Here is a 22,433-nt window from a genome sequence, read left to right on the forward strand (position 1 = left end):
GGCCCAACATTAGTTCGCTCTTTCGTTTGTTCGCTTGTTCAGACCCTTGTAGGGCAGCAAGTTTCCTTATTGTTTCAGTAGCAGGGTTATTTTACAGGAAAGGGTTGCTACCCTTTCCCTTTAACATGCTCATGGCACCTCCTTGAACACTGTTTTACGTCCCTTCCAAAAGACTGGCAACCTTAGTAACATTTACCATGCCAAAGATTGAGTTCATAGGTTTGTAAATAGCCTAACTGAAGAAGCTATGAATGGATTTTTTTATTATTTCTTTGTGTATAAAATAATAGTGAATAGTTTATGTTCTTAGGGATTCTGATCCAAGATGTTTCTTTCTACCTCAATGAATAGTGCCTACAATGTAGTTAGTTACTTTTTCTAAGATTGGGTACACATCAGAAAATTTCCAATGGTAGTAGATTCTTCCCCTTTTTCTAAGTGACTCATCTGCATGATTTCTGTTTGAAATAATAAATGGAGTTGTCCAATTTTTCTAGCGACATAGGTTTTAAATCATTTTGTCATTGTCCTTTCTTCCTCAGACACTCCCCTCTGGCACGGGCATGAGTGGAATTCAGGCACTGGCGGCGGCTGCAGCGGCCACCCAGAAGATTCCTGCCAGTCCGTCGGGCACCACCATGAGGCCTCAGCTGTCCACTACCCACACAGGCACCCCCGTCACCCTCACTCTCGCCTCGGGGGTCAAATCCACCCCCATTATGGTCAGTGGACCAGCCCAGTCTGTTCCAAACAGGCTTTTCGTTAATGTCATAACGGCTCCTTTCCAAACTCTCTGGTGTTTGAGAAAAACAATCCGCAGTTGGTAAATCATTTTTTGTCACCCGACACTCCTTTTTCGCCCAACGCACCACAGTTTGGAAATGGGTCTAGTTGAATCTACGAGCAGCCATGTTGGTGTACAATGTGACAGATTTACAATGTTCTCCAACATGGTACAAATGATGTCCTATGAAAAGCCTGTATTGGATGCTACCTTCTGTTACTGCCTATTGCTATGGGAAGCAAGCATGGAAGGCAAATGAAAAACATGATTATTTTTTCTGTACTTTTATGGTCTAAAGCTGCATGACAGTTATCTTCGGAATTCAGGGTTCAGTTTTTTTCTGTCATAAAATTAAAATGTTGCTATAAAGATGTAAAAGAAGTCTTCTCACAACATTATGGAAAAAAGGTTATTAGAACTGGCATGTTTCACCCTTTTAGTGGAAAATTGGTATCATTTTGTTCTAAACCTTTGAACATATGTCTGCTGAAGAACCCGCTTGATTACTTTTGGAAATAAACTAATTGCCGTGCATAGAAATAGGTATTGGCATATATGGATAAATTACAGTTGCAGCATTTTTCAATTTTGGCAAGTGTTGTTCGAGATCCCCAAAACTGCAGCATTCTTGTCACGTAGCACTAAATCTCTTCCTTCTGTCTCTTTTCTCCTTCTCCTTTTTTGACCCGTAGCAATATTTTTCAAACCAGGTCAACACGGCGGCCACCAGTATCCTGAAGACGGCGGCCCAGGCGGCGCAGGCGGGCGCGCAGCAGCAGCTCCAGGGGAAGCAGATCATCACGGTCCACAAGTCGGGCGCCGTCACGCTCACGCCGCAGACACAGGTGGTCACCACCGTGGTGGGCGGAGTCACCAAGACGGTCACGCTGGTCAAGTCCGTCCCTGTCACTGTAAGTCTGATGACCATCCAATGAATAACAAACGTTATTTTCCAGGCCCCGTGCATGCATGCATGCGTAGCTGTGAAAAGTGGCTGAATCTCTTTTGCATGAAATTTCATTGAGCATGTTGTGCCAGAATGAATTATGATTTGGGACAATTACCTGAGTAATTCTTTGAGTCTTTATATTTTCATGAAAACTCAAATCGGCATGCTGGCTAAAGCATGCAAACACTTGTTAGGTAGCATTAAAACATGGTTCCAGCAGTAGATGAAATGGAAAGGATGATATTCCCCATGCTATTGGAAAATGACTCCCTTTTGTTAGTATTTAGACATAAAGATTCTTTGTAGTTAGTTTAAGAAGCTAGGAATTCTATGTAGTTAGTTGTAGAGTTAGAAATTCTATGTAGGTAGTTTCAAGGAATTCTTGAAGGCATCTTCAAGCTTAGCATGCATGTTAGGGTGATGCATACAAGACACAAGGCTCGTCCTGATATTTCCTTGACTTTACCATGCTCCGCCTTGCCTCTCTGTTTGATGATTTTCTTGCCTCTCTCGTGCCGTGCCCACGACCCCCCACCCCCGTCCCGTCACCAGCTTCAGGGAGGAAAGGTGACCTTGATCCAGACCAAGCCCCTGAGCTCCACGGGCATGGTGCTGGGCACCTCCCCGCAGGGCGCCGCGCCGGGAGTCGGCAGCATGGCGCGGCAGCTCGGCCAGCTGCAGGTACGTGGCACAGCCCCGCCCCTTTCCCCTTCGCCCTTACGCTGGAGCGGCCATACACGCACACACACGGGCTAGCAGTGCTGTATATACAAGTTAGAGTATTACACAGATACAAGCACACACACGGGCTATCGGTGCTGTATATACAAGCGTATGTACACACATACACTCACACACGCAGGCTAATGCTGCTGTATTGCTTGTATAATGCTTTTTTCTAGGGCTATGGTACAAATATACAGTCTCATACACGCAACTTTGACTTCTTTGTTCTAGGGCTATGGTACAATGATATACATAAACATACATGGACACACACACACACACACGCACACACACATGTACAGACACATACATACATGCTAATTGTGCTGTCTTTGGTCTAGGGCTTTGGTACAAGGGTATAAACACATACACGCACACACACGTACAGACACATACATGTACCCGGCATAACGGTGTAGCAGTTGTTCTTGGGCTATGGTACAAGTGTATATACACACATGCATGCTAACACAAACAGCTGTGCCGTCTTTGTCCTAGGACTGTGGTACAAGGGTGTGTACACATGCAGTCTCATACATACATACATACAAACAAACACACACACTAAAAAACAACCTAAGGGTACATACACATGCGAATGACTGTGCTACCTTAGTTCAATGGCAAAGGTACGATGGCATAAATTTGCAGTCAGACACATAAACACAACTGTGTCATCTATGCTCTAAGACAATGGTACAAGGGAACACCTACCCCACATCTTACTCCCAGCCAACCCAGTCTTAAATGAAACCTACCTTTCCTCTATCTAATTTCTGTATGTCTTATTTTGTCTCTAATAGAAGGGGAGATTATAGATTTTATACATACATAGTAACATACACACACAGACACAGACAAACATCTGATCATGACATATACCTAATGTAGTCAAGTCTTGTTGATTTTTGTTTCAACTTATTCTATCTTAATTCTTATTTTATTCTTGGTCAAATAGAAAGAAAAAGAAATGTTTAAAGGTTACCACATCTGCAACCCTCCATCAACTGCATGCGTTTATTTCCAGCAACATGAAGCATTGAAGAAAGTTCTATTATAGGCCCTTCCATTCGTTGTTCAGTTCTGAAACTTGTTCTTACTAACCAACAGGCACATTGCGTTATCCTTTCAGCCATATGTCCACGTTCACTGTTTAGTTGGGTTCCATGTATAAAGTTGGGCTCCTGTTAGTTAAGCCGCTGCTTGTTGTTGGCTCCCCAGGCAAAGGGTCCGCTGCCCCAGGGAACCATCCTGAAAGTCATCAGTACCACAGCAGGAGGGAAGACTGCCTACATCACAACTACCACTCAGGTAAGACTACAACTTACAAGCAGAACTATCTTGCACTTTGGCAAACTATGTTGAAATCTTGAAGTCCTTCCTGCACTACATAGTGCGTATGGTAGCGCCCATCTGCGTTTCAATAGTCTTGGGGTCTCACAACTTTGTGCAATCACTACAGCCGGAGGCTTGCCCACTGGTAGTAGTGTGTATTCAATTTCCATACTTTTTCCCAAATGCCAAGTGCTAAGCAGGGATAGCTGCACCATTTTAAAGTCTTTGACTCAACCGGGGATCAAGCTCACAACCTACTATTAACCAAAGCACATTGCTCACTTGGCCATCGCACTGGTTTATTAGCAAGTTATAACTACGCAACAGACTACACAACTCTTTTTGGTGCCTTTTGCAAAAGTGCATCGCAAAAACTGCAGTGGAATCTATTCTCTTAATAGTATGAGAATTGTTTATGAAGAAAAATGTTTATGATCTAGCACATTCTCACTATTTTATGCACTTTTCTTGTCTGTATTGTTGAGCACTATAGACAGGGAGGGAGCTCTGACAAAAGATTGACTTGTACATTTAAACATCTATGAACAAAATTGTTCTCTGAAGCTAAGTCTCAAAAAGTTCTTTTTCATTTTCAGGCTGGGACAACGAAAGGAGCGACCATTATGGGGATCAGCAGCGTTACCCAGCAGCCTGTCGTCACCATCCCCAAAACCATCATCAAGACTGTCCCGGTGTCGTCGGTCATGTCGAGTATAGCCGGGCACGGCGGGGCCACGGGCGGCGCCACGCCAACCAAACCCACCATCATTGCAATCACTACCAAGGCAGTCACAGGGGTGGCAGGTAGGGGCAACTAAATTTTGTTGAAAATGGTGACAGTAGCCAGGTGGCCACTATAGACAGGATTCTTAATTCTTGGGCCAGTGGAAAAAATAATCTTAAGGGCTACCAAAAAGTGGTCATAATGTCATTTATGGTATCCATTCTCTGCTTTTCCCGAACCAAAGAAATACAAGTAAAGCACATCTGACAACTATTTAGCCCAATACAGTAAATTTTGACAAATGATGTAACAGAAAAATATGATATGATGACTTCTACAAACTGCTCCAAAAGCAATCAAGTCTAGTTTTGTAGTACATTGAAGAAGTAGACTGAATAATCTACACAAGTATTCCAAAAATCCATTAGTTCACAACCTAACAAACCAATAAACCAAAACACATAAAACCCTTCCAATCTAATTTTTAGTTTAAACAAAACAAACGAAGCAGATGTAGTGTTTGTTTAACTGATTATTAAACTTAAAGCTGGAACTGTGAGTAGAGGACCCTTTGTGAGATGTCCATGTTTGTGTTGTGTAGGTATGACCACAGGGACCACCACCAAGCTTCCATCCACGTACATGGTGAAGAACACGTCAAGTCAGGGCAGCCAGCAGGTCGTCCGAACGGTCACCACCACCCTGGGGGTCACCCCCATGGGCACCGTCGTACGGACGGTGACGTCACAGATGCAGCCGGGCGTTCGGATCATCACCGTGCCCGCGTCCAGCATTACCACAACCACCACGCCGACCGGCCAGGTCCAGAGGATCGTGGTCACGCCGGTCACGAGACCGAGCGCCGCCTTGCAAGGGAAAACGGGAACCATCACCATTGTCACCCCAGCAGGTATGTACCCCATGCAGGTGGTGTGTGTCGTGTGGACTAGAAGGTTGAGAGTTTGAATCCCAGCTGTTGTCACTCACCAAGCTTGCACTATACTGAAAAAGGTTGCAGTTTTAGGATGAAATGTTAAATCGTGTTCCACAGTTCATTGTATTTGTCGAAAAATTAACTAGGGAAATTTTCCTAACGGCTCAAATTGCCCACCTGCACCATTTGAACCAAAATTTTGGGATTGTGGAAAGAAAATGAATAGCTGGCAATTTTGAAAGCTAAAAGAATACAGGCTAGGCTCAGTATTATCAATCACAGATTGAAAAAAAAGTATTTTGAAATAAACTATTTTCAGCTCTGTATAATCTGTGTTTCTTGTCACCACCAGTGGAAGATTAACTTTCTAGTAACTTTGAATAAGCTAGATATTAAGATTTCCATTTTGTTGACAGGTACCCAAGTTCCTGCATCCACAATACTCTCCTCAAGCAGTGCTGGAGCCACTGCGGGTACAGCGAGGCCCATCACCGTTTCCGTCGCAAACCTGCCATCTGTCTCTAACGTGCCCGTTACCATGACGACGGCACAGGCAGCGTCGGCCCTGTCGGCAGCCACCAGCAGCATCACACCCACGGGAATCACGCGACAGAGTCTGGCCAACCCCACAGCAATGACGGAGATGAAACAGATCATACAGAACACACAGGTAAGGACAACAACACTTCTCTGGTTAAAACTAGTCATTTCTCTTAAGACAATTGCATTTGGATGTAAACTAAAGAATAAGTACCCATTACATTCTTTCAGTCTCGAATCCACAGGTATCCTAGAACACAAACCCCGCTGTTTCGAACGGGAGGCAATATATGAGAGGATGTACAATCCCACCCTCAACAGGGAAGGAGGGCTGCAAGTCTAACTGACTGGCACTTGGGACCCAGCCTTGCCCGCGAAAAATCAGCTGCCTGTCCTCAGGCTGTTACAGTCCTATTGGGAATCACTTCACCTGAATAGTTCTCATAGTCTTCTGCCAAACACAGTCAATACAAGCTAAAAGTAGATTGCAAGAAGCTTGAATTCAAAACAAGTTATTTTTAGGCACTTTTGAATGATGTGGCACCAATGTTTGTTTTCAAATCTCCAACAATATCCTGGTAATATGTATCCCTCCAGGCCATCACACCTGCCACCTCCACTGTGACCTCAGTAGCTGCCTCCTCCACAGAACAGGGGCAGCCACAGACCAGCTCCGCGGAGCAGCCGCAAGTTGGACCCTGCGGGACTATTCACGGTGAGATCACCTCCCATTGATATCTATTACTGCAATTCTTTAAATTTTCCTGGGGGTTTTATGTTCGCAATTTTCATGTTGACCACTTCACTGCAAATTTCAAACCTGCAGGACTATTCATTGTAAGACCTGTTGATGCATATTACCCCAATCCAAAGGAAAAGCATTGTGGTCTAGTTTGCCATATTTAGGTAGCAATATTTGGACTAAAGAGAGATGGTTGTATGAAATCTTTCACATGGAGATTGTAAAATGGACTGCTGATAAAGCATATTGTTGCTTTGTGATTGTTTTAAAATAGTTGTCATCTTCTCAAGTTATGCTGATAACAAACAAATAAACACACATACATACACATACATACATACACAGCCTGCTGCAGTACCTTAGGAAGCAGCCAGAAAGCCCGTTATCGAACATGACCTTTGTTTTCCCCATACCAACCCACCTACCAAATATCATAAACATCCATCCACAGCTTCTCGAGTTATCATGTTTACATACAAACACTCATTCGACCACAGCCACCCCACCATGGCAAAGCCAAAAACATAACCTTCTGATGAAGGTAATGACACTGATAAATGTTGATGTTTCCTCCTGTAGGCTGTGGTACTGATGACGAAGATGAGGATGCAGGGAAGCCCAAAATCGGCCCGTGTGGAACCATACATGGTGAGCTCTACCAGTCTCTCCTTCTCTAACTTGCTTCATTTCTCCTATACTGTAAAAATGTTACCAGTGACATTGACTTTTGATACTCAGAGTGTGATAGAAGACATGAGAAGAAGTGACAAAATGACAATAATAGCTATGTCTTGTTTCTGTTTTTTCCTAGGCTGTGGAACTGATGATGAAGATGATGAGAAGGCAAAACCCACAATTGGTCCATGTGGTACTATACATGGTAAGGTTTGGTCTTGTTTTGTTTGTTCTACAATTGTATTAGGTTAAAGTCAAAGTATTTTCCCCATGTAAACCTTGCTTTGTATGACCTATAAAGTACCATTCCTAACATTTATGTACTGAATTTCTTCTTTTATTTCAAACTCAACAGGCTGTGGGACTGATGATGAAGATGATGACAAGTCCAAGCCCTCAGAGGGACCCAAAATCGGGCCTTGTGGCACCATTCATGGTAAGACTTTTTGTGACCTATACACCTAAAATAAAGGGTACTTAGTGCTGAGAGCTTGTTTGATATATTACACATTTTTGTACTTTCCTCAGTGTCATCATTTGATTCATGCTATGCATATTTAACTCATGATTTTTATTTTGACAGGTTGTGGTACAGATGATGAAGATGACGACAAGTCAAAACCATCAGAACAGCAAAAAATTGGGCCATGTGGAACAGTACATGGTATGTGCTTTCTTTTAAAAAATCCTGACTACCAACCAACAGTGTGCACCTCATGTTAAGCAAAGTAGCTGCTCTTTTATAACTGAATACTTCTCGAACGAGCTTCATTCCTAGTAATGTGTTCAAACCTGCTTCTGGAAGGTTGATAGTTCAAGGCCTCGTTCTAACCTGACTTGCATAGTTCTGGAAAAGGCTGTAGTTCTAAGATGTGACATGAAGACATGGTTTATTGTACTTGTCAAGAAGAGCAACTGTTTCCCTTGTTCAATGAAACTCTATACACTGTTTTAAACTTTTGTACTTCTTCTTGGGACCAATAATCCTACTGAACACCTAGTTTAAAACACAATTTCCTTTTTTCCTAACCCCTCCAGGTTGTGGGACTGATGATGAAGATGATGAGAAGCCCAAGTTAGGGCCGTGCGGAACCACCCACGGCTGCGGCACGGATGACGAGGGAGAGGGTAACGACGACCCCACGCCCTCCACCACGACGCAGGCGGACCAGATGCAGGGAGAGGCGATGGACACGTCAGCGCCGTCCCAACCCCCGACCTCAGCAACAACGGCAGCATCAACAGTAGCTACCAGTTCTACAGGTCAGTGGAGAAAGTAGGGTTGATGTAGAGCAAATATTTCCTCCGAGGCAAGAGGTTTTTCTACAACTTTACAGCACGAGTATATTTAGTACAGTCAAACATGGATTCAGCTCCTACTCATGGGACTGAGGAAAAATGGCTGCTGAGGACAGCTGAGTGCTTAGGTCCAGGTTGGGTTAACTATGTAAAAATAAACCGGACTGTTTTAATGTGGCTTGTGCCACCTGTGCCCAATCAGGTTTGACTGAACCTTGAATATGAAAAAAGTCCTGTTGAAAAACTAGATGTTGCATGTTTTTCAAAATAGCATTGTTTCCTTTACATACCTAGTATGTTGTCTTCAGTTCTCAAAATTGTGCCACTCTTTCTACAGGCCATGGCCTTCTTTTATGGTGTCCAATTAGTGATGACCTACAAAAGACAAAGCAGTGCCAGTGTAACCAACCCTTGTTTGCAAAGATGATAACTGGAAATGTGGTGCCAACCTTTTTGAACCTTCTCTGTTCTGTCCTGTTCACAGCAGTAACTTCGCAAGCCACACCCATGGAGACAGGGCAGGCGGCATCGTCCTCTGTGGAACAGATGGACACCACGCCTGCACAGGTGCCAGCAGCCACCACAGCTGCAGCTGTAGCAGAAGCAGGTGAGACCATCAGCTTCCTGTAGATTATAGACTTATAACTTGATTTGAGTTGAAAATAACAGTGCAACAAATTACAACAATCCATCTACTCACACTGCAGCAAAAGTTTTCGTGTACAGTTTGTTCGGCCTTTTTTTAATCTATGTGCACCAATCTAAAAACAGCCTTTGAATCTTGTCTTCAAATTCACCTTTATGTTATTATCTGAAAAGAATTCAGTCACAAATTCACACATGTAGTGTCTTGTAACTTGTCAAAAAGATAGAAGAGATGCACAAAGGAGCTACCGAAATTTTATCTGCCATATTTTCCATTTTTCCATGTCAACAAACCATTTTTGACTTCTGTACCTGCGCACCGAATCTGAGACAATCTCCATCATACACTGATGACTATGTTATCTTACAGAGGCCCTTGCAGCGGCCACCACCTCCAGTGTCATGACCCCCTCACCCTCTGCGGTGGACGGTGCAGCGGCTGTTCTTGCCACCCTGGCTGACTCTACGACCACGCCTGTGTCCGCCAGTCAAGCAAGGGCGACGCCCGTCAACAATGGTGCCATGGCCCCGTCACTGCCTGGCAACGTGTCCAATGGGCTCGGGCCTACAGTGGTTAAAACAGAGCCAGGAGTCAAATCAGAGGTACAGTATTTTTCAGTACCTGTTTTTTTTTGGGGGGGGGGGTGGTAACGTGAAGAGTTAAAACTGGGCTAACCCATTTATTTCCCCATGAATGTTCTCGTTGTTTCTTGAAAACGTTTTATTAAGTCTAAGTGATTCTGGGTTTTTCATGTGTGGTCCTCATAGTAATATTTCAATTTAGCATTATTTTCGAAAATCTGAGAACCAGCAAATAAAATTGGTGTGGCCTTAACTTGAGGTTTGCAACGTTTCAGGACCAGAAGGACCCCTCCTCCAAGACCATCCTGACGGGGAAGCGGGAACACAACCAGTGGTACGACGTCGGCATCTTCAAGGGCACCTCGGCAACCGTGCAGTACTACTACCTGCCTTCTGAGAACAACCAGAAGGGAGAGGACGTAAGTCATGAAGTCTTAAAAAAAAAACAATTTTGATACAAGAAAGCTCTCAGAGTGATTTCAATTAAGGAAAGACAGAAGAGTGGTTAGGATTTGTTTTTGTTGTTGGCCAGTGTGCCAAGTACATTGTACTTCTACCTGTCGTCTGAGAATAATTGGAAGGACAAGGATGTAAGTTGTTACAAGTTTTGATGTAAGAAAGCTGAGTAATTTTTGCTAAGTAGAGAAGCAGTATGTACAACTTTCTGACTTTTTGGTATGACTTTGGTACGTCCAAGAACTTTAACTAACACTGAATATTCCAATCTGTTCCCAGGACATTGACGTAGTAAATGTGCCAGACCACAGCATGCTGAAGAAGCAGGAGCTCCTGTCAGGCACGGCGTACAAGTTCCGTGTGGCGGGCATCAACGCCTGCGGCAGAGGGCCGTGGAGCGAGATCTCCGCCTTCAAAACCTGCCTGCCAGGCTACCCCGGCGCGCCCTCAGCAATCAGAATCAGTAAAGTAAGTATGGGAAACTTTAACCTTCTCCCTGCTGCCTAACTCTGTAACCAATAGGGAATTGAGTACCAAACAGCCACTTCAGTGTGCTAAAGGTTAAAAACATCCTGTATCAAAGGCATAGAGCATCTACATTTGTACTGTAGCTTTGGTTTATTACCTGTTTCTGATCTTTCTGTCACTGACGAAAGGTAGTGGATGCATCTTACCATTTACAAATCTATCCAGTTTCTTGAGTAACTGTTGTGTATTTTATTTCATGGACATCTAACCTTCATCAAAGGAAAAGGTTTTAGCTTAGAGCAATGTAAATTTATCAAAGTATGCTTAGATTGTTAGTATTTTCTGTCCTAGAATATCTCAAATTCTTTTTTTTTCACTGCTGATGACTCTAGAAGTTTGACTCTAGTCTATACACAAATATTTGGTGTAAAAGATAAAAAATGACCTTATTTCTGTAAATCTAACCTTGACTTTGAACCGACTGACAGAGCACAGAAGGAGCCCACCTGTCCTGGGAGGCGCCGGCCAACACGGCGGGCAAGATCCTAGAGTACTCCGTCTACCTGGCAGTGAAGAGCACCTCTGCATCCACCCCGGACACCAAGCCGCTCACGCCGTCCCAGATGGCCTTCGTCAGGTGAGTAGTGCAGTGGTTAGCGACCATGCCTCTGGACCAAGAGGTAGGGAGTTCGAATCCCAGCTGTTGTCTCTCACCCGACGTGCACGTTACTGGAAAGGTTGTAGTCCTTAAGACAGGACGTTTAGCCGTGGTTCACTGTACTTGTCGAAAAGAGCTAGAGGAATCTCCCTGGTACAATTAACCTGTAAATACTGTACAATATTGTCTGTCTTCTCTGTCACAAACACCAGAAGAATAGCTCTTCGGTGAGCTAAACTGGTTCGAGATCGCTTTCACAATCGCTCTTTTTTTCTTCAGGGTGTACTGCGGCCCGAGCGCCTCGTGTACGGTCACCACCAGTACGCTGTCCAACGCTCACATCGACTACACCTCCAAACCTGCCATCATCTTCAGAATCGCAGCCAGAAACGACAAGGGGTGGGACTTTTAAGTTTTTGTTATTTATATTTCATTTTTTTATTATGTAAGTGGACTCCAGGTAGAATAGTGTGTCTTATGTGACACTAATGGAGATATCAATTTGCTTGTCACTTTTTTAAGAATGTTGTCCAACCGATGCTAAATTTTGGGGTTTGCCAGTTATTAGATTATCCACAGCAAAGGCCTAGAGATGATGGGTTAGATCTTATTGATAATTCGTGCGATACCATCTGAAATAATACATTTGCTTGCAGCCTTGCATTATAAACATCTAAGAAATCTTAAAGCGCTGTATTCCTTGTGGGCAGTCCAGAAAGACCATTAGTATTTTTTTTGTGGTCACTACTACAGTATCTCAACAACATGTATGGTGAGATCTAACATTCAATCTTTCTGTCTCTCTAGCTATGGACCAGCTACTCAAGTAAGGTGGCTGCAAGACTCCTCCAAGGATACTAAGGCAGCTAAGAGAGTCGCTCCGTCTGACAGGTAGGTCTCTATTCTCTTCTTATCTTCTTCCTCTTGGATGTTGTAAGTTATTGTTTTGGCAAAGCACCTTGTACTATCATCTTTGTCCACCTTCAGTATGTACTACGTAGCCCTTGATGGTTTTGTACATCCACCATTATTGAAAAATGTTCACATTTTTTGTAGGGATAAGGGTGTTGAAACTTTAACAGGAAAAGATTGCCAAATGAATGATTAAGAATGTAGTTTGTACACATTGAATCAAGAGACAAATGACTCTGTCCTGTGGTGTTGCCATAAAAGTAACCCTTCCAACATTGGATCCTCCCTTGCATAAATTTGTGTCTTTACCTCCCTTTAACGTGAAACCTCAAGCAGAATACTGGTGCCAAAGATCAATTGTTGCAATAAAACCTGACATGTAAGATATACGTCTAGTGAACTCATGACTCTTTTCTCCTTACAGTAAATCTGGCACCAAGAAGGTGAAGACAGAAAAATGAAGACGCTTCCACCACATAACATGCACAATACAGCGGACCACCAGGATATCTCCTCCATCCACAGAGCCTCATCTAAAGCAGTGCTTCATACCTCCTCATAACAACACGGGATTGCCACCTGCAATACAGAGGGATCACTCACAGTTCAACAACTTCTTCCTCCTTTGTAAATTGTTCACTTTAAAAGAAAAAAGTTGTGGAATTTTGAGCTTACCACTGCTGGGGTGTTTTGAATTTATAATGTTATTTTATTGGATCACGTTCTGATTATGATGTTTCGACAAGAAGGGCACCCATGGAAGAACTTTGCTCACTTTGTTCGTGGGTTGCATATGTTGACAGAAAGCTGTGCATCTTTGAATGTGTTGGGGTAGGATTCTGTATTTTCGAAGTGAGAAGAATGTACCATATCTAGACAAAAAAATCTATTTTTTCTAAACCTGTTACACTTAAAGAAAGGGACGGAAGAAAGAAGGCCTTTTATTGATCTGACTTTGGTCAGCTTTGAGATGCCTGTTGAGAATGTAGTTTGAAGAAATAAGAGAGAGTCCCAAAAGAATTATTTTGACCTATCATCTTAGAGGCAAGTGGTTTCAGTGTCTAACACAAGAACACCCTCTTTGAATGTTGAACACATTTATAGATGCACAGTGAAGTAGACAATTGTTGTGTAACAGAAGATAATGATATCAGGGGTATTGGTTTTCTATCAGGAATTGGTCCAGGGGGAAAATTATGGTATTTCCATTTTTTTATGTATTCTGGTTCCAAACACGGCGCTACATATCCAGAAATGTTCTTCATGGTTTTGTAGGTGTAGAAAGTTTACCACGTTTGGGGAATAGATAGAGTAAAAGGTGATGCGAAGTTCTGATTTTTCAGACTAGTTTAAAACAGAAGGGAATGAACTGTGAAAATATGTATACCAGCTTCAGTTTGCTTATCATCTGTTTCTTTTTGGGGCTTCATTTTAAAAGCATGGGCTTATCAATTATTGTACCATATGCATATCAAATTTGAGCTCGAAGGTAAACATTTTATTTCAGATCACTTTTTGGAGGCTTGGAAGACCTTTACTTCGGACTTTTTGAACCTGGAACTCAAGATTCACTCGCCCATAATTGTATAGGTTCTCATTTTCCGCGTTTATTTAAATATTTTCAATGGAAGTTTACTTTTGCAAAGGGTTCCCGCTTTGGGGTATTTTGCTTTTTCTTTCTTTCTATTTTTGCAGGATGAAACTTTCCTGACATTTCCCTTCTTCGAATGGGTAGAATTAGTGTATATTTAAAATACTGTATTTTTAATAGTGTGGTAGAACCATAACATTGTGTCTTTTGATGTTTTTGTACATTTGTCCGTAGTTGTGAGAGAGTCATGTGGTTTTTACCTACCCAGTTGGGATTGCTAGCGTCACTACGAAGAGATTCATAAGTTTTTCATCAGCAAGACAAGGAAGCTGGAAGCATTTAGTGGTTGAAACTGTTGATGTTCGGGCCTTCTTATGAACAAGCTGTACACATGACGTAAATTGGTGTGTAAGGAAAGTGCAAAGAATGGTAATTTTATACATCTTTGGGTGAAGGAAAACCCTGGAGAAGTGCTTGTGTGTTTCTTTTCGGACAACAAGTTACTCGGATAGACTGTGGTTAGACCATGCCTGCTGTATATTCTGCATTCTTCGTACCCACCCTCTCCTTGTACAAGTTCCTTCCCCTTTCAACTTCACTTCCCAAGTTCCACCTATCTGTTCCAATATTGTTCACTGTGTTGTTACGAAATATCCGTGCTGTTAACCATCAATGGTCAACTAGACAATTTTTAGAAGGAAAGAAAGAAGAAAAGACAAAAATGTACCTGTGTCCTCCTTCCTCTGACAGTTCCCTTCCCGATGTAGACTGGTAGTTTTGTGGTGTGCTTGTGTTGATCGTACCCTTGTCACAACTTTACAACTCTAGGTAGGGGAAAGGTTGCTATGTTGATATGAGACAGAGCCCATTTCTGAAGGGTCTGTTCAAAGTCTTAAGAGTGATATGCGGTCACATGTCGTTGGACAGACAAAATGTTTTGTAAATGACGGGTTTTTCAAGGAATGAGCTCGCCCACCCTTCTAAGATGATAGCACAGTCCAGATAAGTAGCAACTGAATGTAATAGCGATCTTTGGACTGGGCTATTATTCGACAGGGTAGGGGTGTTTTCGTTTGGATAGCATTTTACTCCATGAAAACATGATGTTCTCGTCACTCTTTTAGATTTAAATACCCCAAGTGAATATATATATATAGCTATGTACTTCCCATCATTTTGTGTAACTTTGAATAAACAATACTTTTAAAAATAACTGGTTGAGTCTTCCTGCAGATGTTTGCAGTTGATAGTGTTACTGGCAGGACTGCCAAACCTGCTATAACAGGGACGTGTGGATCTAGATTTAGAGACATACAAGAGACTTTTACTGGGACCATTGCAATGGCCTAGGGGATATATTGTCCTTGCATTTGAAAGGTCGGAGGTTCAAACCCCAGCTGGGTCACACCAAAGACTTGAAATGGTATATACTGCTTTCTCTGCTCAGCATTCAATTGTATGGGAGCTACACACACACACCACTACCAGCTGTAGTGGCCTAAGAGCTATCTATAGAAACAGAGATGGACACCACCCCGATACATTGTAACATAATTAAATAAGGATTTTTAGTTGATGTAACTGCAAGAGCACACTCAGTGCAAACTCACTACAATGTGCGTTCTGAAAGATTGACATGTACAGATCTAAGATACATGTAGAAATATTTAGAGAGATGCTACTAATTGGAAGAAAACACTCAGTGCAAACTTAAACCAATAGATTTCAACGACCCAAACCAAACGGACACTGATCCTCAAGCAGATGCATGGCGTTGTCATGACCCGTGTGTATATAGCATTTTGTACCCATTCAAGTCATACACGTTCTTCATTGATTACATCGCAAGGCACACCAATCTAGCCTCCGCGCAGACATGGGTGGCTGGCCAGAAAGTTTTCTGTGGCTTGTTTGCGCTGTTTTCTGATCCCTCGTGTGTTTTTATAAAGCCAAGCCTATTCGGTTTACAACGCAGTAGAGTACTCCTAGAATGGCCTATCGATTAAAGTTGGTCAAATAAGAACACGCAAGCGATAAGAAAACAGCGCAAATAAGAAAAAAAGCTTAAGAAAATCGCCAGACGGCCTGCGCAGGTGGTTACAACAATCATGAAACAAACCGAATCCGTACATCTGCTTGGAGATAATATTAAGGCAGCCAAGGTAAGCACAGTCCAGGTAGCCGCCCCTGTGCATGCCGGGACTGTTAAGTGACACAACGACACGGAAGTTCAACAGGGCATTAAACATAGTAAGCACACGGTGGCAATTGTAACCGCTTCGCTCCGTAGCATGTAGACCAAAAATACCATGGCCCTCTCTCTCAACGCGCTTCCAAGGGATTCCCTCCCCACGGTGGTGAAGCTGGAGGAAGACTTTCTTCCCGTGGGGTCGGGGGAGTACCAGACCGTGGGGTCGGGGGTTGAGCTGAGGAAGGGTGAACTTCTGACCGTCCATTTCGTCCGTGAAGTTACGAAGATCCACACGCAAGACCAGGACACGGGCGCCGAGTTCTACATCCCTTTACACTGCCAACAACTGTTCGAGAGACTCCCCAGAGGTAGATAAAACTTATATTTTCGGTGCCGTTTCAAGTTGGTTGGTGTTTGTGGGTGTGTTTGTTTCTTTGTTTGTTTGTGGACAGCATAACTCGAGAAGCTGTGGACGAATCTTTATGATATTTGGTATGTGGGTTGGTGTCGGCCGAAACGAAGGCCAAGTTCGATATCATCGGGGCATCCTAGTTTCGACTAGTCTGTTTCCTCTTGGCATGGATGCAAAAGAAATGACTTACTGGGAATGACTAGGGTAAATATTGGCGTGTTTTCCAAAGGTCAACGATACTGGCACGTCTGTCTGGGGTCCTTGTCCTTCGTTTCTCTAGCAACTCCACGATATGCAAACTTTTAAACAACGTTTTGTACACCTAAGCTTCTTTTGTGCAATTTCTTTTCTCTTTCCTTCCTACAGTTAGTTCGCAAAGCACACCGAAGTTAACTAGTTGCTGTTGTACCTTGCGTGACAGACATCGATTTTGAACGTGAGGTTTTGTCATATTGTTATTGACCCGTGTTGTTGTTTTCAACGGTGTCAACACGTTCAAAGTTCGTGAACTCTAGAACAGAAAATCGTGTCCTAATGCAGCAGAGAGGAATCTAAGACATATGCAGTTCAAATTTACAGTTTCCGTGTGGCTTGGCGATATCATTTGATAACGATACGCATACAAACAACGTTAACGCTAACAGAACTTTGGACCCTTGACACGGTTGGTCCTTGTGTAACATTATACGACGTAGACCGTGCAACTTCATAAAGCCGAGAGTATATGGGCTAGCCTAACGCACTCTTTTGGATCCACTGACGTCGTTTGGGTGGTGCAGTACTATGCGATCGACGACCATACCATTTCCAAGACGCCAAACATTAAGCTAAAAGACGCCCGACTGAAGCCAATAAAAACCATCTGCTTGGAAATGGATCCCTGTTTTCCAGATAAACACTGTCTCCCTATCCCACCTTGCAATGTTAGAACCAGCCCTTGCCTTTTGTTCTACGCGCGGGTTTCTATACCCTCTCAAACAATACTGTACAATGAAAACGCGTAACATTATAAGTCAAGTGTCGAAATGGATGTAGTAAGGGAACCTTTGCGTGGTAGCGGCTGTGAAATGGTTCTTACTTTCACTTTCCACTCTAGGTACGCAATGCGAGAATGGCATGGGGTTCGACGTGTTTCGTCTACGTAGTGTCGGTCTCAACCTTCGTGGATGATATATCCTCCATACACGTATTTGTTTCCAAGGGCCGAGTGGGGTCCCTAAAAGTCAGTAAATTGTAAAAGAGTGTATTCATACAAGCTAGAAGTTAGTTAGTTGAACACATGTCACCCTTCCCTTAAGTATATGGCTGTTGTTCTAACAGGTATTAGTAGTAAGACTAGCAATGCAATCGCCATTGACGTACCAGACAGATTCAGGTGTTTGTTTGCATTTGAATATCTTAATGGACCGGTTCGACGTCTCCGGTGTTTTGTTTACGTAGTATCGATTTTACGATTGGCACGAACCTTTGTGGATGATATCCGCCATACATATGTTCGTTTGCAAGGGCGAAACGGGCCCCTAAAAGTCAGTGAATTGTAAGAGAGAGTATGCAAACCATTTTGTTCAACAACGTAACTTAGCAATATATACTGGGTTTCACCTACAGAACCAAACGGATCTTAACTGTCGCGACATTTCGGTAACCTCCGTTCAGATACCTTCCTATGGGCCGCTAGTAGAGCTCATTTAGCCCTGAAGAGTATTAATCATGTAGCCATAAGTACCGAAACATGGTTGTGTATTTACGAATCCAGTGTTAAGTGCTTTACCAGACTGATAAAACTATTTATGAAGATGAGCATGTATAGCTGTCATTCTTACTATTAGATTATTCGTCATTGAAAACCTACATAGCAAGGATCTAAGTGTTCACAAGTGATATGCCTTTTGCAGCTATCTAGACTTCCATTTTGATTTTATGGTAACCCAGAGACAACATATCGCCACTAGGGCGGTTTTCAACGTGCCCTACAGGCATACAATGTACATAAACAAAGCATAGTATGAGGAGGTAACAAAATGTAAACCTAAGGTGCAAATTAACTTTAAACACAATAATGATCAAACATTTTACCTTGCTTGATAATGATATCGTAAGTAGTATAGTATTACGTAATTCAAGAAAATTCGACAAACTAGTGACAACCATAAAACAAGCAAAATAAATATAACAAATGAAGTGCATACTGATGATACATTTGCATATCAATGATTATAAAACAGATACATCTTTTTCGTGTTCTTGTTGTCCGTCCACAGACCCCCGACACGATGATAAGTTGTTTATGGGGGCGGGCCCCCTGTTCGAGTGCGACCCCCTCCCGGAGATAGTACGGTCCATCGACAACTTCCTGTCCAGTGACGAGTACGGCACGCTAGAGGAGAACGACATCGTGTACATCCACGGCATCGACCCCAAGCTGGACCACTGGGGGAAACGGGTAAGGATATGGCACTGTGAAATTCAATTTCAAGTAACTGCCCCAGATCCACTCTATTTTAAGTGTAGGCAGATTTGAATATTTTAGAGGTCGACTTCGAGGGCCTTGGGTTTGAAAATGGTATATAAAGTTCGACAGGCTAAGGGAGAATGAAATTAAGTTTAACTTAAGAAAATACGAAATGAAGTAAGCAGAGAACACATTCAGCTCACCCCTGTGACTGAAAATTAGTCTTAGATCGTTAGATCTGCCGGCCATATCATAGCTTCTCTGAAAATCGTAGGGTAAAAAATCCCACAGTACTGTAGTATATGTAACTGCAACTTGACACAGGCTTCTAACATCTACTAACATAATTCCGCTGGGTTACATAAATCCGCCACCCTGAAAAGATACGTCGAAACAGATCTCCACCCAACTACCCCAGTGTGATGCACTCCTGTATATCTAAACTGTGCATACCTGGGGGTGTTACATTAGAGAGATCTCAAACCCACTGTTTTTCAAAGTGGCGGATTTATGTAACCCAACGGATTCATGTTAATGTAGGTAACATCAAACATGGTTCTCGCTTCCCCTGCACACAGGTGATCCTCGGTGTGAACCAGGACGACCGGGAGGTGCACATCCACGAGCACGAGTGTTCCTGTTACATGGTCACCATCCCCTACTGGAGACCCGAACACATGACGGAGATCACCAAGCTCGACATGCCACAGGTAGAGTCCTCACCAGGCCTTCCTACGGGTTACGGGCAGTAGAATTCGGCAAAAAAAGGAATAATTGGCCAGTAGGGTCAGTTCACGGCAAAGTTAACAATTCCCCTAACTGCGCCTGCAAATAAAACCCTATTGTGGCTAGACCTCCCTGGCAGATATTCTCCCTATAGCCGGTGTAGACTAGTCTGGTACATGCAGACAATAAGTTAGAGTAATATGTGGAAGGAGAGAGGCAGGCAAACACTTAGACAGACAGACAGACAGACAGACAGACAGACAGACAGACAGACAGACAGACAGACAAACAGGCAGGCAGACAGGCAGACAGACACATAGAAGCTGAAAAAGGGGAGAGAGGAAGGACCTTTTAGTCTGTCGAATAAACTTTTGTCTGTCAATGGCAGTGGTAGAAATGTTACCATGAGTTCTCTGAAACCATGTTATACCAAATGTCACCACTTTCTTTCTCCTTAGTCCATAAATAGAGTCAATTGTTTGCACGGTAAGTTGCTCAAGCGGTGTCGTAAGCTATCCCGAGGAAGGCTATAGAGGAAGGCTATAGATCATGGCAAACACACAATCTAGCTTATAATGTGCTTTGGAATGATGTTCAGTTGATTTTATGGCGAATCTATCGTGCTTCAGAGAGTTCGCATCCCGGCGAAGCACTACACAGAGGTAGGGAAGGAGAAGGTGCTGAAACTGCTGGAGCTCCAGGAACAGGAACACTACGTGGTCACTAAGGAAGGCGTCAGGGACGTCCTGTCCATACCTGCACATCTGGACATCAGGTGAGTTGTTCTTTCCATGATCGTTCGCTCTTATTCCTAATTTCATATTTGTATACGTGCACTTTGTACTAGATAAGGTCAGTCCCTACCTGATCCTACCTTTCCTGGCGCATCCATAATGCAGTGATTGATTCGACCAATCGCCTACGACAGTGCTAAGTCTTATTGTTCCCGAAAGGTGAAAATAATCACATGACGATTATGAACTTCGGGGAAATGTCGGGAGGAAAGGGTGTGTTTTCGTCTAGTCCGGTTTTGCAAAAACGGCCGGTACCGTTGGGAAGGTTGGCTGTCGCAAAGTTCCGTCATTATTGAAAATGTCACGCTCTTTCCCATAAAGTTTGCACGGTGATAAGGTAAGAATGGTTTTGTGTCCCGTCCCCATAGTCAGTGGCATGCCCATGACCTACACGAGCGTGTTGCGGGGCCTGACGGTTCTCTTGCCTAAAATTTGCGCTCAGTGTGCTCTGTCTAGTTATGACATAATGCGAGAGATTTTGTTCCCGGTCCCCAGAGTCAGCATCATGCCCATGTCGCACCCGAGCGTGTTGCGGGGCCTGACGTCCCTCCAGCCGGGCCTGAACCTGACCGTGAACGTGCGTGACGTCGGACTGCCGCCGCTGCCGCCCGAGTACGACGACGTCCCCCTCCCGCTGCCTGACACCATGGAGTCATGGAGGGAGAGCTGGGAAGGTTCGTTGACAGCTGTCCAGCCCCCTTAGCCTAAGTACCATGCTAGTTAGTTTCCTTCTTTCCACTCACTCTTGTACGGTTGTCTAGCCTCCACCACGGCACCAGGCCTTCTTACGGGGGTAAGGATAGCAGAATTCGGCAAAAAGGGGACTGATTGGCCAGGAGAGTCAGTCTGCGGGAAGATTAACATTTCCCTAGACTAGCCATGGTACGGGTACCCAGAATAGCCCCCACTGAAGTCAGTAGGTTTTCGATGTCACCTGCTAGTCCATCTATCTTTTTGCTTGCCTGCGTGTGGACAATACCTTGTGGAAGATACAAGGCAAGAAAAGTGTAGTTAGGCATTGGCTCAAGGAAAAAGTGATTAGATTTTCGTCCCAGGGCCTACTATACAATGACCTTCTTTCAAACTGCAATTGTTTATGTATTACGTCTAGATAGGATATCGTCGTGGTTGCATCATGTAGGTAGGTAGGTAGGTAGGCAGTACTGTGCTTGTCTTGTCATCATTTCTCGTTCCACACTCTCTCCACAGGAAAGCAGGAGTGCGAGGACCTGTCCAAGAAAGCTAACGACAAGCTGAAGGAGGACATGGCTCTGATGCAGAACCACATCGCGCAGCTCAAGCGGGACCTGGAGAACTCCGTCCCGATCCGCCCGCCCGAGCCACTGCCGCGGAACCAACAGTCACTGCCGCCGCCCAGGCCGCCAAAACCTAAGAATCTAAAAGGTGTGTACTTTGCGCCAAACTTATCGCTCGTTCTCATTTAAATGTACACATTTTGTAATCTCCGTTACCGTTAGAAGTAAGACGTTCCTGGCATTAAGATATGCCACATATAAGGTACCAAAATGCCGTTTTTAAAAGCTAGAAAAGTTTTAAGTCGTCATAAAAACTACAGTTTGACATCTTATATGTGGCATATCCTAATGCCAGGAACGTCTTATTTCAATCGGTAACGGAGATTACAAAATGTGTACATTTAAATGAGAACGAGCGTTATCGAAAAGCGTAGGGGTCCTGCCCAACATGAGTGGATCAAATCCATTCCGGCTAAATGGGGTAGAGAATTTCCGAAGCCGCCTTCGTAACCCCTGCTGCCCCTACCAGGTCAGTTAGCCGAGCTTGTCTAAATCTCGATGTTTCTGGCTTAGTTTGGGAGA

At 43.6% G+C, this 22,433-nt stretch overlaps 2 protein-coding genes across 6 annotated transcripts in view; both read left to right on the forward strand.

The window, feature by feature from the left end:
• The window catches only part of LOC136434729 (host cell factor 1-like), a 29,755-nt gene extending 14,522 nt beyond the window's left edge, over positions 1-15,233 (forward strand). For 2 of the 5 annotated variants that reach the window (XM_066427755.1, XM_066427757.1), the window contains exons 10-30: positions 543-722; positions 1,477-1,695; positions 2,286-2,414; positions 3,681-3,770; positions 4,391-4,598; positions 5,120-5,428; positions 5,869-6,122; positions 6,590-6,707; positions 7,314-7,382; positions 7,546-7,614; positions 7,765-7,845; positions 7,993-8,073; positions 8,448-8,672; positions 9,193-9,315; positions 9,724-9,956; positions 10,211-10,354; positions 10,671-10,859; positions 11,348-11,496; positions 11,797-11,916; positions 12,325-12,408; positions 12,854-15,233. In XM_066427755.1, coding sequence (XP_066283852.1) covers positions 543-722; positions 1,477-1,695; positions 2,286-2,414; positions 3,681-3,770; positions 4,391-4,598; positions 5,120-5,428; positions 5,869-6,122; positions 6,590-6,707; positions 7,314-7,382; positions 7,546-7,614; positions 7,765-7,845; positions 7,993-8,073; positions 8,448-8,672; positions 9,193-9,315; positions 9,724-9,956; positions 10,211-10,354; positions 10,671-10,859; positions 11,348-11,496; positions 11,797-11,916; positions 12,325-12,408; positions 12,854-12,890 — 3,111 coding nt within the window. In that variant the 3' untranslated portion in view covers positions 12,891-15,233. The remainder of the gene's footprint in view (positions 1-542; positions 723-1,476; positions 1,696-2,285; positions 2,415-3,680; positions 3,771-4,390; positions 4,599-5,119; positions 5,429-5,868; positions 6,123-6,589; positions 6,708-7,313; positions 7,383-7,545; positions 7,615-7,764; positions 7,846-7,992; positions 8,074-8,447; positions 8,673-9,192; positions 9,316-9,723; positions 9,957-10,210; positions 10,355-10,670; positions 10,860-11,347; positions 11,497-11,796; positions 11,917-12,324; positions 12,409-12,853) is intronic. The other 3 variants (XM_066427756.1, XM_066427758.1, XM_066427759.1) reach the window with 3 other exon arrangements.
• Positions 15,234-16,225: 992 nt separating this feature from the next.
• On the forward strand, positions 16,226-22,040 carry LOC136435080 (uncharacterized). The gene is made up of 6 exons (XM_066428276.1): positions 16,226-16,579; positions 18,885-19,066; positions 19,654-19,785; positions 20,431-20,576; positions 21,091-21,269; positions 21,805-22,040. Exons 1-6 carry the CDS (start codon positions 16,330-16,332, stop codon positions 22,038-22,040), a joined length of 1,125 nt encoding a protein of 374 aa, XP_066284373.1. The 5' UTR covers positions 16,226-16,329.
• Positions 22,041-22,433: the final 393 nt, after the last annotated feature.

Source organism: Branchiostoma lanceolatum, chromosome 5 (genome assembly GCF_035083965.1).
Source record: "Branchiostoma lanceolatum isolate klBraLanc5 chromosome 5, klBraLanc5.hap2, whole genome shotgun sequence".
Lineage (NCBI taxonomy): Eukaryota > Metazoa > Chordata > Leptocardii > Amphioxiformes > Branchiostomatidae > Branchiostoma > Branchiostoma lanceolatum.